We start from the raw sequence: 23,135 nt of genomic DNA on the forward strand, positions 1-23,135 counted from the left end.
TTTAATTGTGGTGGAGATGTTAGGGCTCAGGCTGGAGCCCTGGGATCCTCCCTCCTCACAGGTTCTGAGAGCCCTGGCTCCAGCTCAAGCATGAATATATACACCACAGCTAAACAGATCCACTGCCCAAGCCCCATGAGCCCAAGTCAACTGACACAGGCCAGCCATGGGTGTTTGACTGCAGTGTAGACATGCTCTTAGTCCTGCAAATGGTCATCAGAAGCATATTCAGCCCTAAGTGGCTCCATAATGGGAAAGCAGTGGGGTCACAAATTGGCCCCATCTTTTCCACATGGCATTGCAGAATGCTAGCTATTAGGATACTGTACCAACCATACAAGGGAGATAGCAATTTAATCCTTGTTTACATTGGGGTCTTGCCCTGGCTACAACTATCAGGGTAGAAAGGCAAAACTGCTATTTGCACCAGGGGAGCATGCCTGTGCTTGAAATCAAGGTAGCCACCACTGGGGCAAATAGATTTTCCTGACTACACTGGAGAATGAACTAGTGCAGCTACATGTGTGGCTGGCTATCAATGGCTGTAATTGGGGCAAATCTCCTGTGTAGACCAGTCTTTACTGAGCTGTTGGAGAAGTACTGATTCTGGATCTAGAATTAGAATGGGAATACAACACTGTCAAGCAAGGATAACGTATAAAGGGATGAAACATTCTTCTGATTGTCTGGAAAAGAGAAACAATTCACATGGAAGGGGTTGGAGTTTGGGAAGATATAACTGGAGCACTACTGTTTGTTTGTTTTTGGAGCACATGGGCAATTCTTACAAAATGTTCCTTCTCCCAGCAAAAAGCACTAATTCCCTCAGTGGCTTATTTTTTCTGGAAGATTCAAGCACCCAGGATAGCAAATAGTCTTGATTCCCAAATCCCTTTGCAAAATAGTTCCATCACATCTGGAAATATTTGACAGTGCTAGCATGGAAAGATCGAGATGAATCAGACAAGACAGGGAGGCTCCTGGGAACAGGGCTCGGCTCATTCGTTCTTTAAAAGACCATGTTTGTTGGTGCTGGTGAAAGATCAGGATTGGCCAGCCTTGAGATGTACTTCCATTGGGCAGAAAGGAAGACAAACAGGGACAGCAGCATGGCAAGCTTCCACTCCACTGCACCCTGCCAGTTTTGCAGATCCATTCAATCTTTGGCTTCTCTCCTGAGATGGTTGGTTGGTGTTTGGTAGACAATACTGATCTGGGCCAGAACCAAACCAGTGAGATCAGTCGCCATTTGATATAATTGTAATTGCAGGTACATTTGTAAATGATACTACTGTAGACCTCCCATAGCTCACTTCTGTGGAAGTGGTTGAGTCCTATGTGTTTGGAGCTGAAGGATCAGGGCTCTACTCCTGGCTGCCCAGGGATGGGGGGGGTGTGTATGTGTGATTTATTCATTCAGCAATGTTGTCTTTAGCGCACACATTCATTATAGCAAGTGAAAGGCTTCATAACCCACTCTAGCCCTCTAGGGCCTGTTGTTTCCTTCACCCCTCTCTTTGGTAAAATTGCTTGACTGGGCATTATCGTGCCAGATGAAAGAAGTATAGGAAACTAGGGAAGCTGAGCAAAGCTAGATTACTTCAATTTGTGGCTTGGACCAGCCCGATTGAGTACCAAAGAGTTGCATTGAATTGCAAGCAAGTTGCATCCTTCTGGATGTCACAGCAAGATTGATTGAACTGTGGAGACTATCATGGCCATAATGTTACAATGTATTCTTTGGAGAGTCCTAAAAATAACATTCTGGGTAGATGATTGTTTGGGACTGTGCAAATGTCTGGGGATCAAGGAGAGGGTCTGAAGTGACTGCGTGGTGGAGTGGCTGGCCTTGCTTCTGATTGGCCCATTTTTTTCCTGGTGGGTGTTGGTGGTTTTTTTGGTAGACGGGTTCCCAGAGGCCTCCCCTAATCAGAGACTTACAAGAGAACAACAAAATGTGCCACGTAACCCAACTAGTAAAGATACTGCTGCCACATACAGTATGTGGTTGTGAAAACCATTCCATGAATTCCTTTATTTCACAAGGTATAAAGCTCTCCATTTCCAGCCATTATATAAACTAATTTCACACGGAACTGGTGGACATGGCTAACCTCTGCCCCAAACAAACTCATCATTGTAGGAGTGTGAACCCCGGTGTCCTGGCCGAATTCCAGCTTGGGTGATTATATTCTGGTGACCTGCCATTTTTTTTTTAAATTATTTGTGTAGCACCATAAGTCTACATGGCACTGTCCAGTAATTTAGCTGGGTTAAATATGTAACAAAGTCCCTCCCCTGGAGGACGTGCAACTTGAGAGCACCACTCCAGCTGGGACAATAGAGTGATGCAATAAAAACAGAACAAATGTAGAGTGGGGTGCAGCCTTCACAGATTGTGTTATGGGACAGGTGAGTTTTCAGAAGCTTCCTTTTTTTGAGAGAGAAGAGTGGTGGAGTTTGAGGTGCGTTTAAGTGGGAACTAGAAGCTATTCTAGGCATAAGAGCTGGCAGGAAACAAATCAAGAAGGCTGGAGTGAGATGAGAGTTAAAAAGAGAGGTCCGAAAATAAGCTTGGTGAAACAAAGAATGGGACAAGGTTTAGGAGGAGCTGAGGGCTGTACTGGAGATCAGGGTGGCATTTTGGAGAACCTAAAAATGGAGAGAACTTGAATTTTATGTAAAGAAATGAGGTGACTGAAGAAGTGGGTAAACTGGATCTGAGTTGAGGGAAAGGAAAATGATCCTGATAGCAGAGCAAGGACTTGGTATCCTTTCCAAATCTTCTATTTCTCTCTCATATCCAAGTTTGGATAACTGGAAAAGTGGTGGTGGTGTTGACAGGTGAGGGGAAGGGAGAAGGCTAGGGAAGAATTTTGATGCTTCTCATTTGAAGGAATGCAATCCCATTGACTCTCACACATGTAAGTGACACCAGAATTTGATCCATAGACCTTGGGGTGGTGCCAGAACATGCATTTTTTTATGAGAATACAAGATTTGGTTGATAAAGGTAATAGTATTGACGTAACACACTTAGACTTCTGTAAGGTGTTTGACTTGGTACTGCATGACATTTTGGATGAAAACTAGAAGATAAAATTAAACTGCACACACTAAATGGATTAAAAACTGGCTAATGGCTAGGTCTCAAAATGTAATTGTAAATGGGGAATCATTAAGTGGGAGTTTTTTCCAGTGGGGTCCCACAGGGATTTGTTCTTAGCCCTACTCTAACATTTTTATCAATGACTGGAAGAAAACTCAAAATCATCACTGATAGTTTGCAGATGACACACAAATTGGGGGAGTGGTAAATTACGAAGAGGACAGGTCACTGATTCAGGGCAATCTGGATCGCTTGGTAAACTGGGCACATGTAAATAATGTGTTTTTTATATACCTAAATGTGAATGTACATCTAGGAACAGACTGTAGGCCATACTTAGAGTCCTTCATCCTGTCCTGGGAAGCAGTGAGTGAAAAGATTTGGGGGTTGTGGTGGATAATCAGCTGAACATGAGCTCTCCAGTGTGACATGGGCCAAAAAAGCTAATGCAATCCTGGGATGCAAAAAATAGGGGTAGAGGGGTTTATTTTACCTCTATATTTGCCACTTGTGTGACTACTGCTGGAATACTTTGTCCATTTCTGGTGCTCACAATTCAAGAAGGATGTTGGTAAATTGGAGAGGGCTCAGAAAGACCTATGAGACTGACTAAAGAATTGGAAAACTTGCCTCATAGTGATGATGAATGCAAAGAGCTCAATCTATTTAGCTTAACAAAGAGAAAATTTAAGGGATAATTTGATTACAGCCTATAAATATCTACATGGGGAACAAATATTTAATAATGGACTCTTCTTTAACAGAGAAAGATACAACAATGCAATGGCTGGAAGTTGAAGCTAGACAAATTCAGACTGGAAATAAGGTGGACGTTTTTAGAAGTGAGCACAATTAACCCTTGAAACAATGTACCAAGGGTCGTGGTGGCTTCTCCATCGCTGGCAATTTGTAAATCAAGATTGAATGCTTTTCTAAAAGCTATGCTCTGGGAATTATTTTTGGGGAAGTTCTATAGCCTGTGTGATATAGGAGGTTAGACTAGATGTTCACAATGGTCTCAACTGGCCTTGGAATCTATGAATCTACACAGACATGCAATAATTTAGGATGGGAACAGAAACCATTTCATGTCCAGTTATAACTACAAGAGGACACTTAGGTCTCTGTCCAAACCTGCTGTTCAGTCTAATACTTCTTCCTTCCTCCAACCCTAATCTCTGATACTCAGTGTGTGTCTACACTGGAGCTGGAAGATGTAATTTCCAGCTTGAATAGACATACCTGCACTGATCAGATTGAGCTAGACCAGTAAAAATAAAAATATAGCTACAATGGCATAAGCAGTGGGTCTGGTTAGCTGTCCTGAGTATGATCCTGTGAAAGACACCAGGTACATACTTTGTTTGCGGGAGGGAGGGGGGGGCGCTGATGCTCATGCCACCGTAGCTAGTTTTGGCGCTCTAGCATGTCCACTTGAACTGTTAATGATACTTTCCAGCACTGGTGTAGACATACTGTGAAACACTAAGGTGATGAGGACCATTTCTCTACCTGGGTAAGTGGACAGGTACATTTCCTCGTAGTAGTTTTGTTGTTGTGGATTAAATTAGCTGTAATTTGCATCTGTTGAAGTCCATGGAATTGCATGTTGGAACTGAGAGCAGGATCTGGCTCAGTAGATCCAAGATTGAGCTTGTAGGTGTAGATGAACTCAGTAGTTTGTGAATGACCCATAGGTTGCATAGTGTCAAGTATAAATAATGAATACATTTGTAAAATTAAAATTCACCAATAGAGAAAAGATTTAATTCCTTAGATGAATTGTTCACCCAGCTCTGCCTGTGAGTAGAGGAAATATTATGGTCCATATTAGATGAGGAACCAAGGCACAGGGAGGAGAGTTTTCCAAGGCCACAGAGAATCCTTGGCAGAGTTGGATAGAGAACACCGGAATCCTGACTCTCTGCTTTAACCACAACACCATTCTCTTCTCCCCTCCCCCCCTTTCATGTTCCTAAATCTAGATTTGTGTGTATTTTTTAATCTGTTTTTATGGCTGCATTCTGGATTGGTAATAAAGTCAACAGAAGAATGAGAATCCTGCATGTTTCGCTGACAAAGCGCGAGAGATTTTTTCCGGACAATATCTTTCGGAATGTCTTGCAACTCTTTGTGTCTCATCTTAGTTGATGAGCTGGCTTTGGGACAGACACAAAACAGCATTGGATTTGTGGGCATTGAAAGCCTAATGTCTGATCATTAGCAGTCACCACATTTTTAGTATCCTTTGTAAACTTTGATTTATTCCTAATTAGTAGTTTAATCTGGAATAAAACCAAAATGAAATCTTTGATGTTTGAGCTTCCAGGGCAGTAAAAATAACTTAATTTAGCAGAGGCCTGTGAATGACACCACGAGTGATCAAATTAAAGACTTCAGTTGGATAAAATAACTAAAGCAAACAGGCATTACAGTATAGCCATACACTGCATTGATACTCATGCTCTAAGATGAAATGATGAAATCCAGGGGTGATCAGTCCCTGAATTGGAAGTTCGGGTATAATCCTTTCTCTAACAGGACATTGATGGTGAGTGGGTGCACCTAATCTAAAATTAGCATGCTACCTTTTTTATAATCAATTATAAGACTCCTTAATTAACATTACATCCATCTTTGGCCATATCTATATTTCCACTACCACAATTAAATATTTTCTGCTTTATCATTGACTATTTAACATCAAGCATCTTAATTTACATCTACATTAACTATCAATATAGATGGGATTTTTCCAAAATATTAACATATTTAAAACACTTGTAAAACCAGTTATTCCCTGGTCATATTGTAAACATGTTTTGCTGTTATGCCCTAACTTATCTCTAATTTGCTTCTGAATTCTTTCTTCATTCACATTTTACCAGGACTCACTTGACTCTTGATTGTCAGGCCTATTTTTAGGAAATAGATTTTGGGGACCTACTTACATTTCAACACATTTCTGTATAATGTAAACTAGCATCTCTATAGGCTGCCCCTTGCAGAATTAAAAATAAACAGATTTTTTTATACACTCTGGATGATGTAGTTCCATATTTATATGCATCTCTGCATATCCCTCAGCAGCTCTTGACCCTCCTTGCCCAGGCAATATCTTGTCAGGCTTAAATTTCATAGCCTACCCAGTAACGTAAAATGTAATCTCTGGCTGTGAGAAGTTACAGGTGCCATGGGATCTCTGACATTCTCAACGATCTGCATCTTAATAGAAAAATTCATCACTGAAAAATTGTTGGAGAAGAGTGAGTGAGTTTGCTTATGAAGGAATCCCACAAAACATATACAGCAGAGCTGGTCTAAGGGTGTGGGTGGGTGGGCTGGTTGGCTGGCTTCTCTTTCCACTGGGAAAGTCTAACTTATTTTGGTGGGGAGGGGAAATCAATGATTCAGCTTAAAATGTAACACTTCTGCAGTATGTTCAGAGCGAAGGTTTGGTCTCTGGTGGTATAGCTAGCTGTAGGTCCTGCAGACCAGCTTAGGAAATGCATCTCTGCTGCTGTAATGAACATCCTTTGCTTTTCAATATTTTTCAAAGAAGTTTCACTCTTTTTCTTTCCCCCATCCTCCAAAATTTCACACGTTAACTGTGTTGTGTGAAGTAGTATTTATTTCCTTGTTTGTTTTAAACCTGCTGCCTGTTAATTTCATTGAGTGACCCCTGGTTCTTGTGTTATGTGAAGGAGTAAATTACACTTCCTTTTTCACTTTCTCATAATAGTCGTCATTTTATAGACTTCGATCATATCCGCCCCTTAGTTGTCTTTTCCAAACTGAACAGTCAGTCTTAATCTCCCCTCATACGGAAGCTGTTCCATATCTCTAATGGCTGCTCTGTACCTTTTCCAATTCTAGCAGATCTTTATTTTAGATGGGACAACGAGAACTGCACACAATATTCATGTGGGTGTACCATGGATTTATATAATGGCATTGATATTTTCTTTTATTTATCCCTTTCCTAATGGTTCCTAACATGGTTAGCTTTTTTTGACAAGCGCTGCCCATTGAGTGGATGTTTTCAAAGAACTATTCACAATGACTCCAAGATCTGAGTGTTGACAGCTAATTTAGACCCCAGCGTTTTGTATGTATAGTTGGGATTATGTTTTCCATTGTGCGTTACTTTGCATTTATCAAGATTTGAATTGCATCTCCCATTTTGTTGCCCAGTCACCCAGTTTTATGAGATCCCTTAGTAATTCTTCAGTCGGCTTCGGACTTAACTATCTTGATCAACTTTATATTATCTGCAAATTTTTGTCATCTCCCCGTTTACCCTTATTTCCAGATCACTTATGACTATGTTGAACAATGCTGGTCCCAGCCCAGATCCCTGGGGACCCTGCTATTTTCTTCTCTCCATTCTGAAAACTGATCATTTATTCCTACCCTCTGTTTCCTGTCTTTTAACCAGTTACTAATCCATGAGAACCTTCTTTCTTCTCCCATGACCGCTTACTTTGATTAAGAGCCTTTGGTGAGGAAACCTTGTCGAGGCTTTCTAAAAGTCCAAGTACACTGTCTACTGAATCACCCTTGTCCACATGCTTGTTGACCCTATCAAAGAGTTCTAGTAGATTGGTGAGGCATAACTCTCTTTACTAAAACCATATTGACTCTTCCCCGACAAATCCATGTTCACTTATGTGTCTGGTAATTGTTTTTATGTTTTTTTGTTTTTTGTTTTAAATATAGTTTCCACCAGTTTTCCTGGTACTGAAGTTAGGCTTACCAGCCTATAATTGTCAGGATCACTTCTGAAACCCTTTTTTAAAAATTGGCGTCATTAGCTATCCTTCAGCCATCTGGTATGAAAGTGGGTTTAAGTGATAGGTTACATACCATAGTTAGTTTTACAATTTCATATTTGAGTTCCTTCAGAACTCTTAGGTGAATACCATCTGGTCTTGGGGATTTATTACTGTTTAGTACATCAATTTGTTCCAAAACCACCTCTATTGACCCCTCAATCTGGGACAGTTCCTCAGATTTGTTACCTAAAAAGAATAGCTCAGGTATGGGAATCTCTCACAGCCTTTGCAGTGCTAGCAGCTTAACACAGAATTCTCTTTTACGTTAATCAGAACTGAGCTGTCTGACAGAACAGTGCGGGCAAAGACATGATGATGAGCCTCTTGCACATCTCAACTGCTGAGACAGCACATGGCTTTGTTTGTGACTTTTCATACAGAGTGAGCACAGGTTGTTTAGGACCTTTTGCATGTGAGACATAATTTCTGAGAAAAAGGATGTTTTGTCTCCCTTCCTCCCAGCAGAATGAAGAGGGGATTTAGAAGCTGCCCTTGCAGGCAGTTGGCGTGTGTCTCGTCACACATGTGGCTAATCCATCTGATAAATCTTGGGGAAATTGCATTAGGTTAATTGTGTTTGGTAACTGAGCCAAGTGGATTAGAAATGAACATGTACTCCCTGTCAGAGGAAGAGGACACTGTTATAATTAGATCTCAGGCAAGGATCTGGACCCCAGCTCCCAACCTGGGCCGAACCACAGACTGGGCTGTGGGGTGAAAACAAGGACTGAAGTTAACATCTCAAATGACAGTGAGCTGTTCTGTGCTGTAGAAAAGGCCAGGACTGCACACTGAAGAACAGGAGGGAGGGGTGTTTCATGTGATAGTGGGACTCCTCTAGGGAGAAATTTCCCATTGATTCTCAATACAACTGTCTAGAAGTAGATAACAGCAAATGTTTAGTATTTTTATAGCACTTTCCATACAAGAATCTCAAAGGGTATAGAATCATTAAGCTGTACAAGAAGATAGTTTTCACTCAGTATGTTGCAAACTTGAAAATTTTGGTTTCCATAGATTTAGAGAGAGCAATTTTTTTTGCCAAACTTTTTAGCAATCATTTTCAGTGAGAAAAGAGTGGATGTGGATGTGGATGTGGATGTGGATGTGGATGTGGATGTGGATGTGGATGTGGATGTGGATGTGGATGTGGGAGGAGAGATTATTTCCTTCTATTTTGCCCCATCATCCGCCCCTTTTTCCTCATTTACTCCCACTTTTCCAATTTGGCTTTGAAAAAGGGAAAGAGTAAAAGGGAAAAACAATCATTTTTGGAGATTTTTATTAAATACCCAGGGGGAAAAAAACAATTTTTTGTTTCTGTAAAAGGGCCATTTTAAATCATTTTTAAACCAGCTGTAACCGTAAAAAAAAATTTAAGGGTCCCAGTACCCTCTGATTGGCAAGCCCGGGTGTGAGAGAGGCCATACTCCTATTCACACACCACCTCTGCCTGATTCATTTTATAAAATACTTTGTGTGTTTCACTCTAATCCCCAGTAATCTATATTTTAAAACCCTCCAGATGTCTCCTCTGTCTACAGTTAGTGTTATAACATGTAGGTGGCATTTCGTACCTCTGAGTCAGCGTGGAACTCCAGCATGGGGCTGGGATGTAGACCTGGAAAATGCGACTGCTCTCAGTATAGGTTATGGGATGGAGTGCAGTGCTGGAAAGCTTTTACTGCTAAAAGTTTGGAATAACCACATTACTCATGTGAGCGCTATAGGCCTTCCCTGACAAATGGCAATAAAAGTTTTATAGCTGTGCTGAGTGGTCTCAAGCCCAGCTCCTCATGAACAGGTGTCTGTACCTCAAAAAACGGCATGAGAATGGTTATTAACTACCTCCTTGGTCGGCAGAGAAGGCTGGGAGATTGACTTCTTATTGCCTAAGGGTGGCCACTGCAGATAAGAGTTGAGATGTATTGATATCTCAGCATGTGAAAGCTTGTACAGCTAGTCCCTGGGCTGAACCTCCCCAGTAGATCTGTCACCACAGCTGTCTGTCTAGCACTGACTTCAGTTGCTAGAGATGTTATCTTCTAGATGAGAGAGAGCTGAAATCCTGACCACTGCTGACTCTATAGATCCCACAAGCACATACCATCCATTACAGCTTTGGCATGGATAGCAAGGGGACGTGGGCATTCCACAAGTGCAATACATGGCACCCCTTGCCAGGGCTTGTGCCTTTTCCTCTCAGCTGCATGAAAAAAGTAGCCAATGCCCTCGGACAGGGAAGGGAGATGTGGATAGGATAATCCAGGTGGCAGAATGTGCGGGCACATAAACTGCATCAAGCATCCAATGCTACAAGCTGATTATGTGTGTTCCATACAGGATATCCCTGAAGTGCTGTTGGATCGACAACACTGTGTGTTAGTTTCACTGAGCAACTGACACCACAAGTCACTTTTCTTGCCCGTGTGCTCGGTCTCCACGAAAGCACAAGGCAGCCTTGTTCTGGCAGACAAACAGGATAAAGGGTCCTGGGGCAGGTTAGGACAAATGTACAGCGATAGCATCCGGGGCAAAAATCAGCTGTGTTGCAGCTGATCTGGCATTAGCGGCTCAGTTCACCTGCCTTTGCTCCTATCCCCTTCCTTGTCCCCAGAGAAGCCTGACTTTGCAAAGGGCTTTAATTTACTCTCAAAATACAGTTTATTCTGCAGATTAAGTGGAAAAAATGAAGCCCTTAAAAAAAAAACACAAATAAACCCCTGAGCTGTCAAACAACAAGTCCCTTAAAAGGGCAAAATATGCAGCTTTCAATGGACTGCACAGATCTATCCTTTCAGACTGCTGGCAGGAGACTTCCTGTTTGGATGGGGTGCTCACAATGGGGGGGGGGTGTTTGAGATCAGTCATTTCCCATCCCTTCCTCCTCTTCCAAACCCTTCTCCCCTTCCATCCCAGCACCTCAAGCCCCTCATGCTTGGGTCCTGTCAAGACTAGATCTGGCAGTTAAAACGTAACCTAAAAGGGTCTGTGTGTGTTGTGAACAATCCCTCCTCTCCCCAGCAGGAGATAACCCCTTGATTCATGAAACAGCCCCAAAGTACTTATCTATTTAAAAAAGTGATGGGAAAAGTGGCCCTGCTGAATTATTGCTGTCTGTGAAGGCACTCGTCTGTGCCCTTACCTGTCTGATTACGGAACTGTGAAGCGCTGATTTCTCTGAGCTTGCTTTAATATTGATTTTTTTTTTGTGTTTTATCAGAATGAGTTTTTGATCCTTTCACAGCCTGCAGATGAATTCTCCTTCATGCACACTTTTTGCAGGGTATGCTTTATAGTACTTAATGAGCATAAGCGAGTAAGCCACAGCAGTGAGAGAAGGAGAAATCAAGCAAGAGGCGGTGTCCTATGCTGACAGCTGAGCTTTATTGATGATTCTCATTGCTGAGAAGTGGGGGAGCTTGTGTGATGAGTTTCCTTCGCTTCCAGATAGTTGCCTTCTCAGTAAGCTTCATTTCTGCTGCTGCACCTTGTACATATTTCCCCCCAGAAGTGGAAAAGGTGAAACCCCAGTTGAGACTTTTTCTGATGAAATTCCTGGCCTGACTGAAAGCAAGCAGTTTTATCATGAGCCTATTGTCATATGATTTCCAGCCCAATTATACTGACTCAAACAAATTTCCAAACCTTTTTGAAGTTTTGCCCCATCAGTATTTCTCACTCAGGGCATAGTGAAGTTTGACACCATTTTTCCACCATGATGCATCTTCATCATTTTAGTCGCAAAAAAGCGTGTGCTGGGTTAGATGAAGAAATGTTGTCCTTTGAAACAGCAAAGTCTTGTGAGAACATGAAAACTTGCAAAGTGGGAAAAAATGCTATGTTTGCTCAGCTTAGTCATTCACTCTTCAGCTCTGTCTGACTCTCAATGGACATTGACAGGGAATTTAAATTGGAAGTTTTTGCTGGTTGAGTTGTACGGAACTTGATTCTTTGGTTTCTATCAAACCTTTTCATTTGATTCACATGGAGTTGCACCCTCCAGTTTCATTTTACATTTCAGGTTTGAAAAGCCCAAATATCCAAGGGGGAAGAAAGGGGGAAACCCCAAAACTAAAATGAAACACTTCATTTTGTGTTGATATTTTAAATCAGTCCCTCATGTGCTTGGAAGGTTTTTTTTGAATCTGATGAGAACTTTTGACAAATAGGCTGAGTTTTGAGTTTATCAAAACCCAAAATCCGATATAGTGCAATGAGTGTAGGTCTAGTGTTCGTAGCAAAGTTTAGCACAGTTCAGTTTGCTGCTTCATGATTCTCACAATTTACTTTCTCATCCCACTCAGGAACTCGCAATCTAAGATCACCCTACCATAAGAATCTGAATACCTCAAGACCATAGATTCTGAACCAGGCACAGTAGGCAGAAACAGATTAAAGGCCTCCGTTCTTAGGGCCCTACCAAATACATGGTCCATTTTGGTCAATTTCACGGTCCTAGGATTTAAAAAATTATAACTTCCATGATTTCAGCTATTTAAATCTGAAATATCACGGTGTTGTAATTGTAGGGGTCTTGACCCAAAAAGGAGTTTGGGGGGAGGGGAGATTGTGGGTACTGCTGCCCTTACTTCTGCACTGCTGCTGGTGGCGGTGCTGCCGTCAGAGCTGGGCAACTGGAAAGCGGCAGCTGCTGGCCAGGATCCCGGCTCTGAAGGCAGTGCAGACCCACCTCCAAAATAAACTTGCCAACCCCCTGCAACTCCCTTTTGGGTCAGGACCCTTAATTTGAGAAACCCTGGTCTCCCCCATGAAATCTGTATAGAAAAGGGTAAAAGCACACAGAAGGCCAGATTTCACGGTCCGTGATGTGTTTTTCCTGGCCATGAATTTGGTAGGGCCCTACTCATTATCCTGAGGAGCTTTCTGATCAGTGTGTGGGCTACTAAACATTTCCTGATGGGCAAGGTCTGTTTCTTCTCTGAATATATATGGCTCTCTTTCAGACATCAGAGATGTTCTTTTGTGTGAGGGTAAGATGTCTTGAATTGCTCCTGTTAATACATCACTTTTCTGAATGCATCCAATGAAGTGAGCTGTAGCTCACGAAAGCTTATGGTCAAATAAATTGATTAGTCTCTAAGGTGCTACACGTACTCCTTTTTCTTTTTTCTGAGCAGTGATTCCTGGTGCCCATCTTATTCTTTTACCCAGACAATCTGTATCCTTTCATAACAAATTTACTGTCCTGGAAACTCTCTCCACTAAAGGTAGACAGGCTCCTAAGCTACGAAGACCTGTCTGATTCTGCTAAACAGTTGTCTCTAACAAAGACCTCAGGGGGCTCACCAGACCACCTCCCCACTCTTCTTTATTCCTTATATTTTACAGTGGGAGTGAGTGTTTTTCTCCAGGATAAGAATCAGTCCAAGATTCAGGTCAGATCCTCTATTATACTAGGTTTCAGAGTAACAGCTGTGTTAGTCTGTATTCGCAAAAAGAAAAGGAGTACTTGTGGCACCTTAGAGACTAACCAATTTATTTGAGCATAAGCTTTTGTGAGCTACAGCTCACCGATGAAGTGAGCTGTAGCTCACAAAAGCTTATGCTCAAATAAATTGGTTAGTCTCTAAGGTGCCACAAGTACTCCTTTTCTATTATACTAGGACCCTTTAAACTATTCTGTCAGTGGAAAGTGGCCTGAAAGTGGCCATAAATAAAGTTAATGCTCACATTAAGGCCTCTTTCATTTACACAAAGATCACATTACACCACTCTAGCAATGTAAAGTCCAGGTTATTGTACTGTGATCTGTTTTTAAGCATTTCAAACCCATGTGCCTGATATGTGAGTCAGCGCCAGGTGTGTATATTGGCCTGTGTAAAAGCACTCAGCAGCAAAGTGGTTACACCAGTGCTTCCCAAGTTCTGGCATGCACATCACCTGGTACCTACAACTTGTGTGTCTGGGACTGTAGCCTTCTTTACTTCAATAAGCTTGTTTTCTGGGCCCTTGTGTGTGATCAGAGCCAATCTCCCACTGTAACCCACGGTGGAGTCAGGATTCTCCAAATCTCAGCATCTTTGGTAAGCAGCCAAAACCCCTGTTTCAGGTTAGAATGTGCACAAGTGAATGGATGCAAATGTTGGCTGTTATAACACAGGGATTAGTCCAATAAACAGACGTGTTTAGGAACAAGACAAAACAAAACCATTCTGCAGCAAGCCAGCAGTGGTCAGAGATTAATTCCATTAGATGAGAGGAGCTGCGGGCTATTAGTTTTACTATAGGATAGTACGGGGGATCAGATGTTTTCATTACAGGGCAGCATGACTCCAAGCTCCCTGAGGTGTCTGCATAGTATCTAGGAGCAAATTCTTGCAGCGAATCAGATATGTAGGGCTCATAAGGATCATAAATCTTTGCTTTTGATTTCTCCAGGACAATACCTCAGACTGCTGACCCCACCTGTCTGTCTTCTGGAAGGAACATGGGGTAGAGAGGGGAGGTTACCAAATAGTGCTGATTAGCTTGACTCCTCCCACTCCTTTTTACTGTTGTGAACTGTGCTTATTCTGTGGACCCTTCCTACACAGCTTAATGAGGAAGGAGTTATGTCAATATGCCAGGTAGAAGACAGTATAATATTATGCTGAGTTAAACCACAAGTATATAGAAGGGGAAATAAAAACAGATATTTCCCATGACTGTTAATGTCACAGTTACTCTTCCTTGTTTCCTCATCAGTGAGTGAGTGATTCTGATGGAACTTGCTGAATTGATGGCCCCAGAGCTGTTGGAGACTGGAGTCCCCTATCTATCTCCAGAGCAGATTTAGCGTGGGCAGCAGTACTGCAAGCTTCCCTCACATACTAATATGCCTCCATCCAGACCAAGAGGGACCCACTCTGACAAACAAACCAAAATTTTTTTTAAAAAAAAAATCCACTAATAGGGTTGTCAAGATTCCTTCCCCACTCTGAACTCTAGGGTACAGATGTGGGAACCTGCATAAAACCCCCCTAAGCTTATTTTTACCAGCTTAGGTTAAAACTTCCCCAAGGTACAAACTATTTTACCTTTTGCCCTTGTACTTTATTGCTGCCACCACCAAGCGTCTAACAGATAGATATATAACCGGGAAAGAGCCCACGTGGAAACATCTTCTCCCCGCCCCCCAAATCCTGCCCAAACCCTACACCCCCTTTCCTGGGGAAGGCTTGATAAAAATCTTCACCAATTTGTACAGGTGAACACAGACCCAAAAGCCTGGATCTTAAGAACAATGAAAAAGCAATCAGGTTCTTAGAAGAATTTTAATAGAAGAAAAAGTAAAAGAATCACCTCTGTAAAATCAGGATGGTAAATACCTTGTAGGGTAATCAGATTCAAAACATAGAGAATCCCTCTAGGCAAAACCTTAAGTTACAAAAAAGACACACAAACAGGAATCTACATTCCATTCAGCACAATTTATTTTATCAGCCATTTAAAGAAAACCGAATCTAATGCATATCTAACTAGATTACTTACTTAAGTTCTAGGACTCCATTTCTTTTCTGTTCCTGGCAAAAGCATCACACAGACAGAGAAAGCCTTTGTTCTCCCCCAGCTTTGAAAATATCTTGTCTTTTCATTGGTCATTTTGGTCAGGTGCCAGCAGGGTTATCCTAGCTTCTTAACCCTTTACAGGTGAAAGGGTTTTTCCTCTGGCCAGGAGGGATTTTAAAGGTGTTTACCCTTCCCTTTATATTTATGACAAGGGTTTTGGCCAAAAACAATTGGAAAATTCTGAAAGCATGAGCATTTTTAACTTTGAAAAAAGGCCAGTTTTGTGTGTGTTTTGCGGGGGGGGGGGTGTTTAAAAAAAAAAACACTCCACGTGGAATGAAACATTTTGTGTAGTTCTAGTTACAATTTTGTTGAAGTCTCTCCCAGTATTGCCCTGCTAAAGTAGCAGTTCTCGAACAGGAGTTCTATGCAGAGTCGCCTTTGTCACTGTGGGGGAGGGTGCAGCAGTCTTTAAGCGGTGATTCTGCCTGATTTTGTACCCCCGCCCGCTCCAGAACTCTCAAGGTTTCCAGAGGGTTTTTTTTTTTAAGCCACCAAAACTAAAAGAACTCCCGTAAGTCCTTTTGCTGTATCCTGTGCTCCTGGTTAGCTAGCCTGCATTGTCCCCTGCTGTTTCAACTGCTTCAGTATTCTTTGGCACTTCCTGTCCTAAACTGTTGTGCAATATTGTGATCTGCTCTTTCCATGTCCTCCATCACTGGTGTCTGCTTGTGGGGTAAAAACTGTTCCATTCTGTTCCAGAGGGGTTTGTGTCAGCTGTGGGTGAATTGAGCAGGGGGCTCTGTGTGTGTGTAAGAAAGAGTTTGAATGGGATTTTCCAAAGGGCTTATCGTTGGCCTAATGCCTCTCTCACTCAAGTCAGTGTTAAAGCTCCCACCGACTTTGATTGGAGCAGACTTAAATCAATACTGACTGCTTTGAAAGTCCCAGCCTAGCTCTGTCAAACCTTTTGGATGCAAGATGCTATATAGCTATGGAAGGTGGTGGTGGTAAGGGTGATGTATTAAACCTTGACTAACCAGTCCATCAAGATGGCTCCGTTTTTATTTTGCTCCTTAGCATGACAGATCAGTCTGTTCTCTGCCTGTTGCACTGATGGCAATGATAACCACAAATAACCTGTGCTGGATGGTGTAGATTGTCATTTAACGACTTCTCTTCCTGTCTTCTCTGCAGATCATGATCAGTAGATAGCATCTCACACCATGACCATGGCTCCCCGGAAAAGGAATCGTCATGCTTTTGGGTTTCTTTGCTGCTTCGGGGGAAGCGACCTCCCTGAAATCAACCTCAAAGATAATAACCCCCTCCAGTTCCTGGAGTTCTCTGTCCCAATCCCACCAGCGGAGGAGCTCAATGCTAGGTTCTCCGAACTTGTGGTGAGTTTCTGCCATGGACCTTATGTTTTACAGGGTGTGGGAGAGATTTCCTGTGGGGTGATGTAAGCTCTTTGGGGCAGGGACTCCTTTTGTTCTGTGTTTTGTGTGGCACCTAACACAATGGGGTCCAGGCCCATGACTGGGGCTCTAAAGTGCTGTGATGATACAAACCACACATGATGATGATAAGGAATCATAGACTTGTTGGGAGCTGGGAAAAACCTCCAGTGAGTTATGTAAACCACTTCCCTACATTGTGGTAGGGTTTAGTTAATCACCCTTGAATAGAAGGCTGTGTAACTGCTGCCTTGAATAGTTCTTTGCTAAGATTCCAAGGGAAAAGATGGACAATTACTTGGACACCAATAATATTTCAGGTATGAATGGGATTAAATTACTAATGACAGTGATAGTCAGATTTAGGGTTGGGAAGCAATTTCTCCCAGGGCATATTGGTAGGGTTATCATGGCATCAGTGCTTTGATTCCTGATCATTGCTCCAGAGATCAATTTCCTATGGCTGCCTTTGGAATAAAATGTGCTGTTCGAATACACCAGGAGATTTGGGGTTTTGACCTGTGTATGGAATGGAGATAGTACTTGTCAGTGATTTCCTGCTGGTGACAGATGAGAACCAAGTAACCACGGTGATTTTGTTGCATCTGTCAGCTACCTTTGATACCTTTGGCCATGAGGTAGTGTTGACACAGCTGTGGGTTTTAGCTGGAATGGAAGGAGTTGTTCCATGTTCAAAACAATAGGCAGTATTGAGCAATTTCTCAGTTGTTCCAAGGTTCCTCTAATGTAGTGTGCTAGAGGATTCCATTCTTCATGGCCACTCCTTTACCCTCCCCCTCCTGCTCAGCATGTATGTGAGGCCACTCGGGGGAGATGGAGACGATATGGGTCATGGTGTAGGAAGAGGACACCCAGCTAGACCCATGCAATGCAGTTGACCAGTTTATTGGGTGTCTGGACTAGATTGGGGCTTAGCTAAGGGTGAGCTGTGTGACTACATATAAAACTTAGGTTATGCTGGTGGGGTGGGGGAAGTCAGTAGGACTGGCAAAGAAGATACCGGCTCCCTCAATTGGAGTTACATGCCTGATTGTCAAATAGTTGGTAAAAAGGATCTCCAGCTGCTTCAGGATGACCAAACAGCTGCAGTGGCCAAGATGTTTTTGCACCATATATGGTTAGTCAGAAGGTTGCAACCTTTTCCTTTGGATATGGATATTGCCACACTGACCCAGGTCTTTCTCTGCTTGAGACTGGGTTACTATAATGTGCTCTATATGAGGTTACCCTTTAGTCTATTGGAAACTGCAGATGACACAGAATATGGAAGGCTGCTTGCCGATTGGTGTTTCTTATGGGGGAGCACATTACACTAATGCTCTGATCTACATCTGCTGCAGTTAATTTCTGGGTGCAATGTATTGTTAGTTTTTTCACCTACAACTCTTTAAATGGCTGGTCCTGGCTAGCTCAGCCTGTCTTTCTATCAATGTCCTACTACGATGGCTGAAGTCAACCAAAGCACTGGAGCTGTTTTTCCCATGGGAGGTCCCTGAAGCATTTGCTCTCCACCTCGGTTTGCCAGAACCTGAATCTGCTGACCTTCAAGTCCCACTGCAGGGTCTATGATGCTCTGCCAGGTTTTTCCTGGTGGGGAGGATACATTTCTGGGAGGGGCAATCACTTGTTACCAAGTATGAGCATCTTCTGTGGGAGTTATGGGTCCTCAGGTGGCTAATAAGGCCAATCCTTGAACCACAAGTTCTATTACAATGAAGGCAGATGTTTTCAGGCTCAGCAGGAGGCTGTTGACCATGACTGGAAGCCAGTCTCTCCTTCCTCCTGCACCTCTTGTCCTCTTCAGCTTGTCGGCAAGCAAGTTCAAAGTGCAGGGGACCATCATGTAGGACTTCCCTCCATTTTAAGCGATCCTGGGCAAGTGTGTCCCAAGTGTCAGCATCTGTCTGTCAATGTTACTTTTTTAGGTTGTCCTTCAGCAAGTCCTTCTAACGCTTCCATTGTCCACCCACGTTACCCTTCTTTCAGCTGAGAGAACAGGACCTGTTTTGGGAGGCGATGGTCTGGCATCTGGACAATGTGACCAGACCAGCAGGATTGCTGACAGATGATCATTGCCTCGATACTGGTGGTCTTTGCCTCTTCCAGGACACTAATATTGGTGCGCCTGTTTTCCCATTTGATCTTCATAATCTTACAAAGGCAGTTTTGATGGTGCCTTTCAAAGGACTTTCAAGTGGTGACTATAGGTTGTTTGGGTCCGAAACTTGGACAACAGCACTGGGAGAATAACAGCTTGATAAACAAGAAGCTTGGTGTCTGTTCAAATGTTGTGATCTTCAAAATCCCTGTGCCATAAACAAGAAAAAGCTACACTGGCACAGCTCAGGCGATGTTGAATTTCTGCATCAAATCTGCCTTGGATGAAAGAGGACTTCCAAGGTCGAGGAAGTGGTTGACGTTCTCCAGTACCACTCCATTGATTGATAGATGGGGCAGGTAATACCTCATTTGGAGAGGGCTGTTGGTTTCACTCTTGATATTGAAGACTAAAGTGCTCTAAGACATGTGTAAGCATCGGCAAACACATTCAAGATACTTTTGAAGATCTTTCTCAGAGAGGGCAAAGATTGCGTTGTCATCAGCATCCTGAAGTTCCACAATATTATTGTTGTGGAAATCTTACTCTTTGCTTTCAGCCTGCGAAGCCTGAACAGCTTTCCGTCCATTCTGTAAACTATTTCAATGCCAGCTGTAAACTTCCCAGCAATTAGGTGAGGAATGATGGCAATAAAAACTACAAACATGGTTGGAGCGATGATACAGCCCTATTTGACTCCTGTTTTTACTTTGAAAGGTTCACTCTGGGAGCCAGTGCTGCTCAGAACAGTCACTTTCATGTTATCATGAAGCAATTTTAGGACATTGATTGATTTATTTATCAGGACATCCAATCTTAGAAAGTACAGTCCAGAGGGCATGGCAATTCACTGAATCAGAGGCTTTAGTTAGATCAATAAAAGCCCTGTACAGTGGTTGGTTTTGCTCCTGACACTTTTTTTTTCTTGCAGCTGCCATGCTGTGAAGATCATATCCGCAGTTCCACGACATGGTCGGAAACCACTCTGTGACTCCAGTAAAATTTCTTCTGATAGGGGCAGAAGGCAGGTTGCAAGGATCCATGCCAGAACTTTGCCTGCAATGGCTAGGAGGGAGATACCACAATAATTTCCACAATCCACTTCGTCACCCCCTTCATGAAAGGGGATAATCGGGGCATTCCTCATTTCACTGGGTTTCTCCTCCTTTTAGCTAGATTTTAAGGATAAGCAGGTAAAGCTGTCGAATTAGCTCTGGTCCACCGTCTTTAAAAATTTCAGGGGGGATCCCATCTCGACTTGCTGCTTCATTGTTCATCTGGTTGGTGACACTGTGTACCTCATACAAATTGGGAGGGTCTCCAAGCTAATCCCTAAATGGTCATTGCAGGATTTGCTTAAGGACTTAACTGTAATTCTATGGTTGCAGATTAAGGAGATCTTCAAAATGTTCTTTCCAGCAAGAATTGATGGCTTCGTTGTCCTTCAGAAGTGTGGTTCTGTCCTTAGAGTGAAGAGGACTCCTATATATATGAGTAGACACACACAGTGTATGTATGCTAACAGCTGCAGACTCTCCACCATGGCGCCTCCTGCTGGTTGTGCCAGCAGTTAGCTCTGTCCAGCTGTGGAGGACCCTCAGCAGGTGGTGTCTCACCCATTGTCTGCTCTGCTGTGCTGTCTGGGACCCGCGTTGCTTCGCTGGCTTACGGCGTCCTCTTTTGGACACAGCCCTCCGGCTGTGCCCCACTCAATTCTCTCCCCTTCTCAGGGGCGGGTGTCAGCAGTCCTCAGTCTGCACCTGCCCTCATTGCCAACTGCAGCCCCAAAGTCTAGTCCTTTGCTTCAGGGGCAAGCCACAGTCTGTATCGGGCCACGCTCCTCCACGGCCAGGTGCAGTGTAAGTGGGGAGGGGGAGACCCAGACCTGTCCACCCACTACTCTGGGTCCTGGCTCAGGGACCCTCTGGCGGCAGCCATGTCCTGCCCTCCTCTCCCCTCTACTACTCCTGCTCCCTGGGCCACTTTCCTTTGGCCCTTGCACCTTCTCAGCCCTTTCTTACCTGCCAGGCTGAGGCCCCTGAATCAGGCTGGAACTTTCCCTCTGCTCCCCTGAGCCTGGCCAGCGCTGCTCTATCCAAGGTGCTATCCCTGGGAGCCAGTCGTCCTCCCTTGGTGGGCAGAGAGATACTTCTCTCTCTGCTTTGCAGCTTTTATATAGGGCCCAGCCTGGCCCTGATTGGCTGTGTTCTTCGCAGCTGCTCCAAGGGCTTCTATTAACCCCTCCTCTGCCAAAGTGGGGCAACTGCCCCACTACTGTGTGTAATTATATACTGTACCATTTGTACATATGCCCAGAGCCTGAATGGGCATGTACTTCTTTAAAAAAAAAAAAAAAAATTGAAATCCAAATCCATGTCTGTGTATTTCTTGATACTATTAGAACCGTAACTTTCTGAGGACTTAGTTGTGGGAGAAAAGTGCTCTATTTCAGAAGGGTAAGGCAGTGCTGCATAATTTTGGAAGGTGCTCAGATACTACAGTGAGGAAAGTTTGTATGAGCTCCTCAACAGGGAGGGAGGGAGGTAGGCAGAGAGACCATAGCAAAGTATTTCTGAATGTGGTTGCCTGGGATAGAAACTAGGCTGGTAGATTGCAGGATTTGCCCAGGAGGCCTGGTTCACCCACAGTTCCAGGCTAATGCATGTTCTCTGAAACACTAAAATAGAACAGACCACATTTGTATTGATGGCTGAGATGAGATTTTAATTGGATTAGAAAGGTTCAGTCTGTAAAATGTGCCAGTGTAAATCAGCGACCTGGAAATGCTTGGGAAGGCTCTGTGTTGTATACCAGCCACCCCACTGTTTATCCTTTATGGTCTTTGAGACAAAAACCATATATGACCGTGGAGCCTTTTGACCCAAATCCCTGAGCAAAATGGTGGCACTGACACAGGCTGAGATCTCTAGTGAGACAAACATTGCATTGCGCTCCCTGGAGCATGCCCAGAGGGTATGGCTTGGCCTGTGCCATCTGTTCTGTAAAAGGGTATCATGAAAAAATATTCCTGCACTTGACTGCATTCATCTCATTTAAAAGCCCAAGCCTGTTCTCCCATTGTGCGGCTAAAATCTGGGGCGTTGTCCCACACTTTAGATGATGACATGGGGGAAAAACCAACCTTAGTTCACAGGATATTTTCCAGCTCAGTAAATATTCAGTATTCTGGACATTCCTCCTGACTCTGAGGGAAATATCTTCTGTGAAGGATTCCCTCAGGTCCCCATGTAATGGAATATTGTAGGTGAGATGTGTGTCTGTACTGTTCTCATGATTTTAAACTGAGATAATCTTCAAACAGCTAGGTTTTTGGAAGCCAGGTCTTTCAAATTGGGAGACAGTTTGGCATGTGTTGGGATACTTTATTCTAGCAGTTGGATGATATGTTTGGGGTCCCATTTCCCCAAGCAGGTTCTCAGTGAAAGCAAGGAGGCTTTTCACTCCCCCCATGGGGGCAAACTAAAGCCCTGGATGATCTTAGTGGGAGCTGCCTATGCATACAGCATGTACAGTTTCCTAGTGGGAATGTTAACTCACCAGGCCAACTGCCCACAGAGATAGGCGCAAGTTCTGAAGCAAATGCTGTTGTTGTAACATGTCCATGTCAGTGCACCAGTCCTGACACAAAGCAAACACCCACTTTGGTCCTTGTGCTTCTGGGGCCTCCCTAGTCCAGCTAAGCTTTGCATCTCAAGGGCCAGCCCTAATTCTTCCTGTGGCCCTACTGTATGAGGGAAAGGAACATCTGGAGCCAGATTCTCTCCTCCACCTCTCCTGGTGGTAGAAGAAGAGTAGGGGAGGCCTTGCATACTGGCGCATCTGTGGGGTGGTTTTGTGCCCCATAAATGATAAATCTAGCCCTAGCCTACAGTTCTAGATTGCTTTTGCTCACTCTCCTCCATCTTCTCTTGCGTCCTCCCCCCCGAGATGGCATTGTGCATGCTGCCTTGTAGTGAGGTGCTGCTGCAGTTGGTGGTCTCCCCAGTGTATGCCTGCTGGCAAATGTGGCCATGCTACAACCGCATATTTTCCTTTGCACAGATTTATTGACTGAAGAACAACTAAAGAAAATCTGGAAGGTT

General features: G+C 43.4%; 1 protein-coding gene across 4 annotated transcripts in view; it reads left to right on the forward strand.

Moving 5' to 3' along the window:
* The window catches only part of DAAM2 (dishevelled associated activator of morphogenesis 2), a 243,607-nt gene that overhangs the window by 71,714 nt on the left and 148,758 nt on the right, over positions 1-23,135 (forward strand). For all 4 annotated transcript variants that reach the window (XM_084623282.1, XM_084623281.1, XM_084623284.1 and 1 more), the window contains exon 2: positions 16,654-16,856. In XM_084623282.1, coding sequence (XP_084479408.1) covers positions 16,683-16,856 — 174 coding nt within the window. In that variant the 5' untranslated portion in view covers positions 16,654-16,682. The remainder of the gene's footprint in view (positions 1-16,653; positions 16,857-23,135) is intronic.

Source organism: Lepidochelys olivacea (genome assembly GCF_965140295.1).
Source record: "Lepidochelys olivacea isolate rLepOli2 genome assembly, chromosome: 3".
Taxonomy (NCBI): Eukaryota; Metazoa; Chordata; order Testudines; family Cheloniidae; genus Lepidochelys; species Lepidochelys olivacea.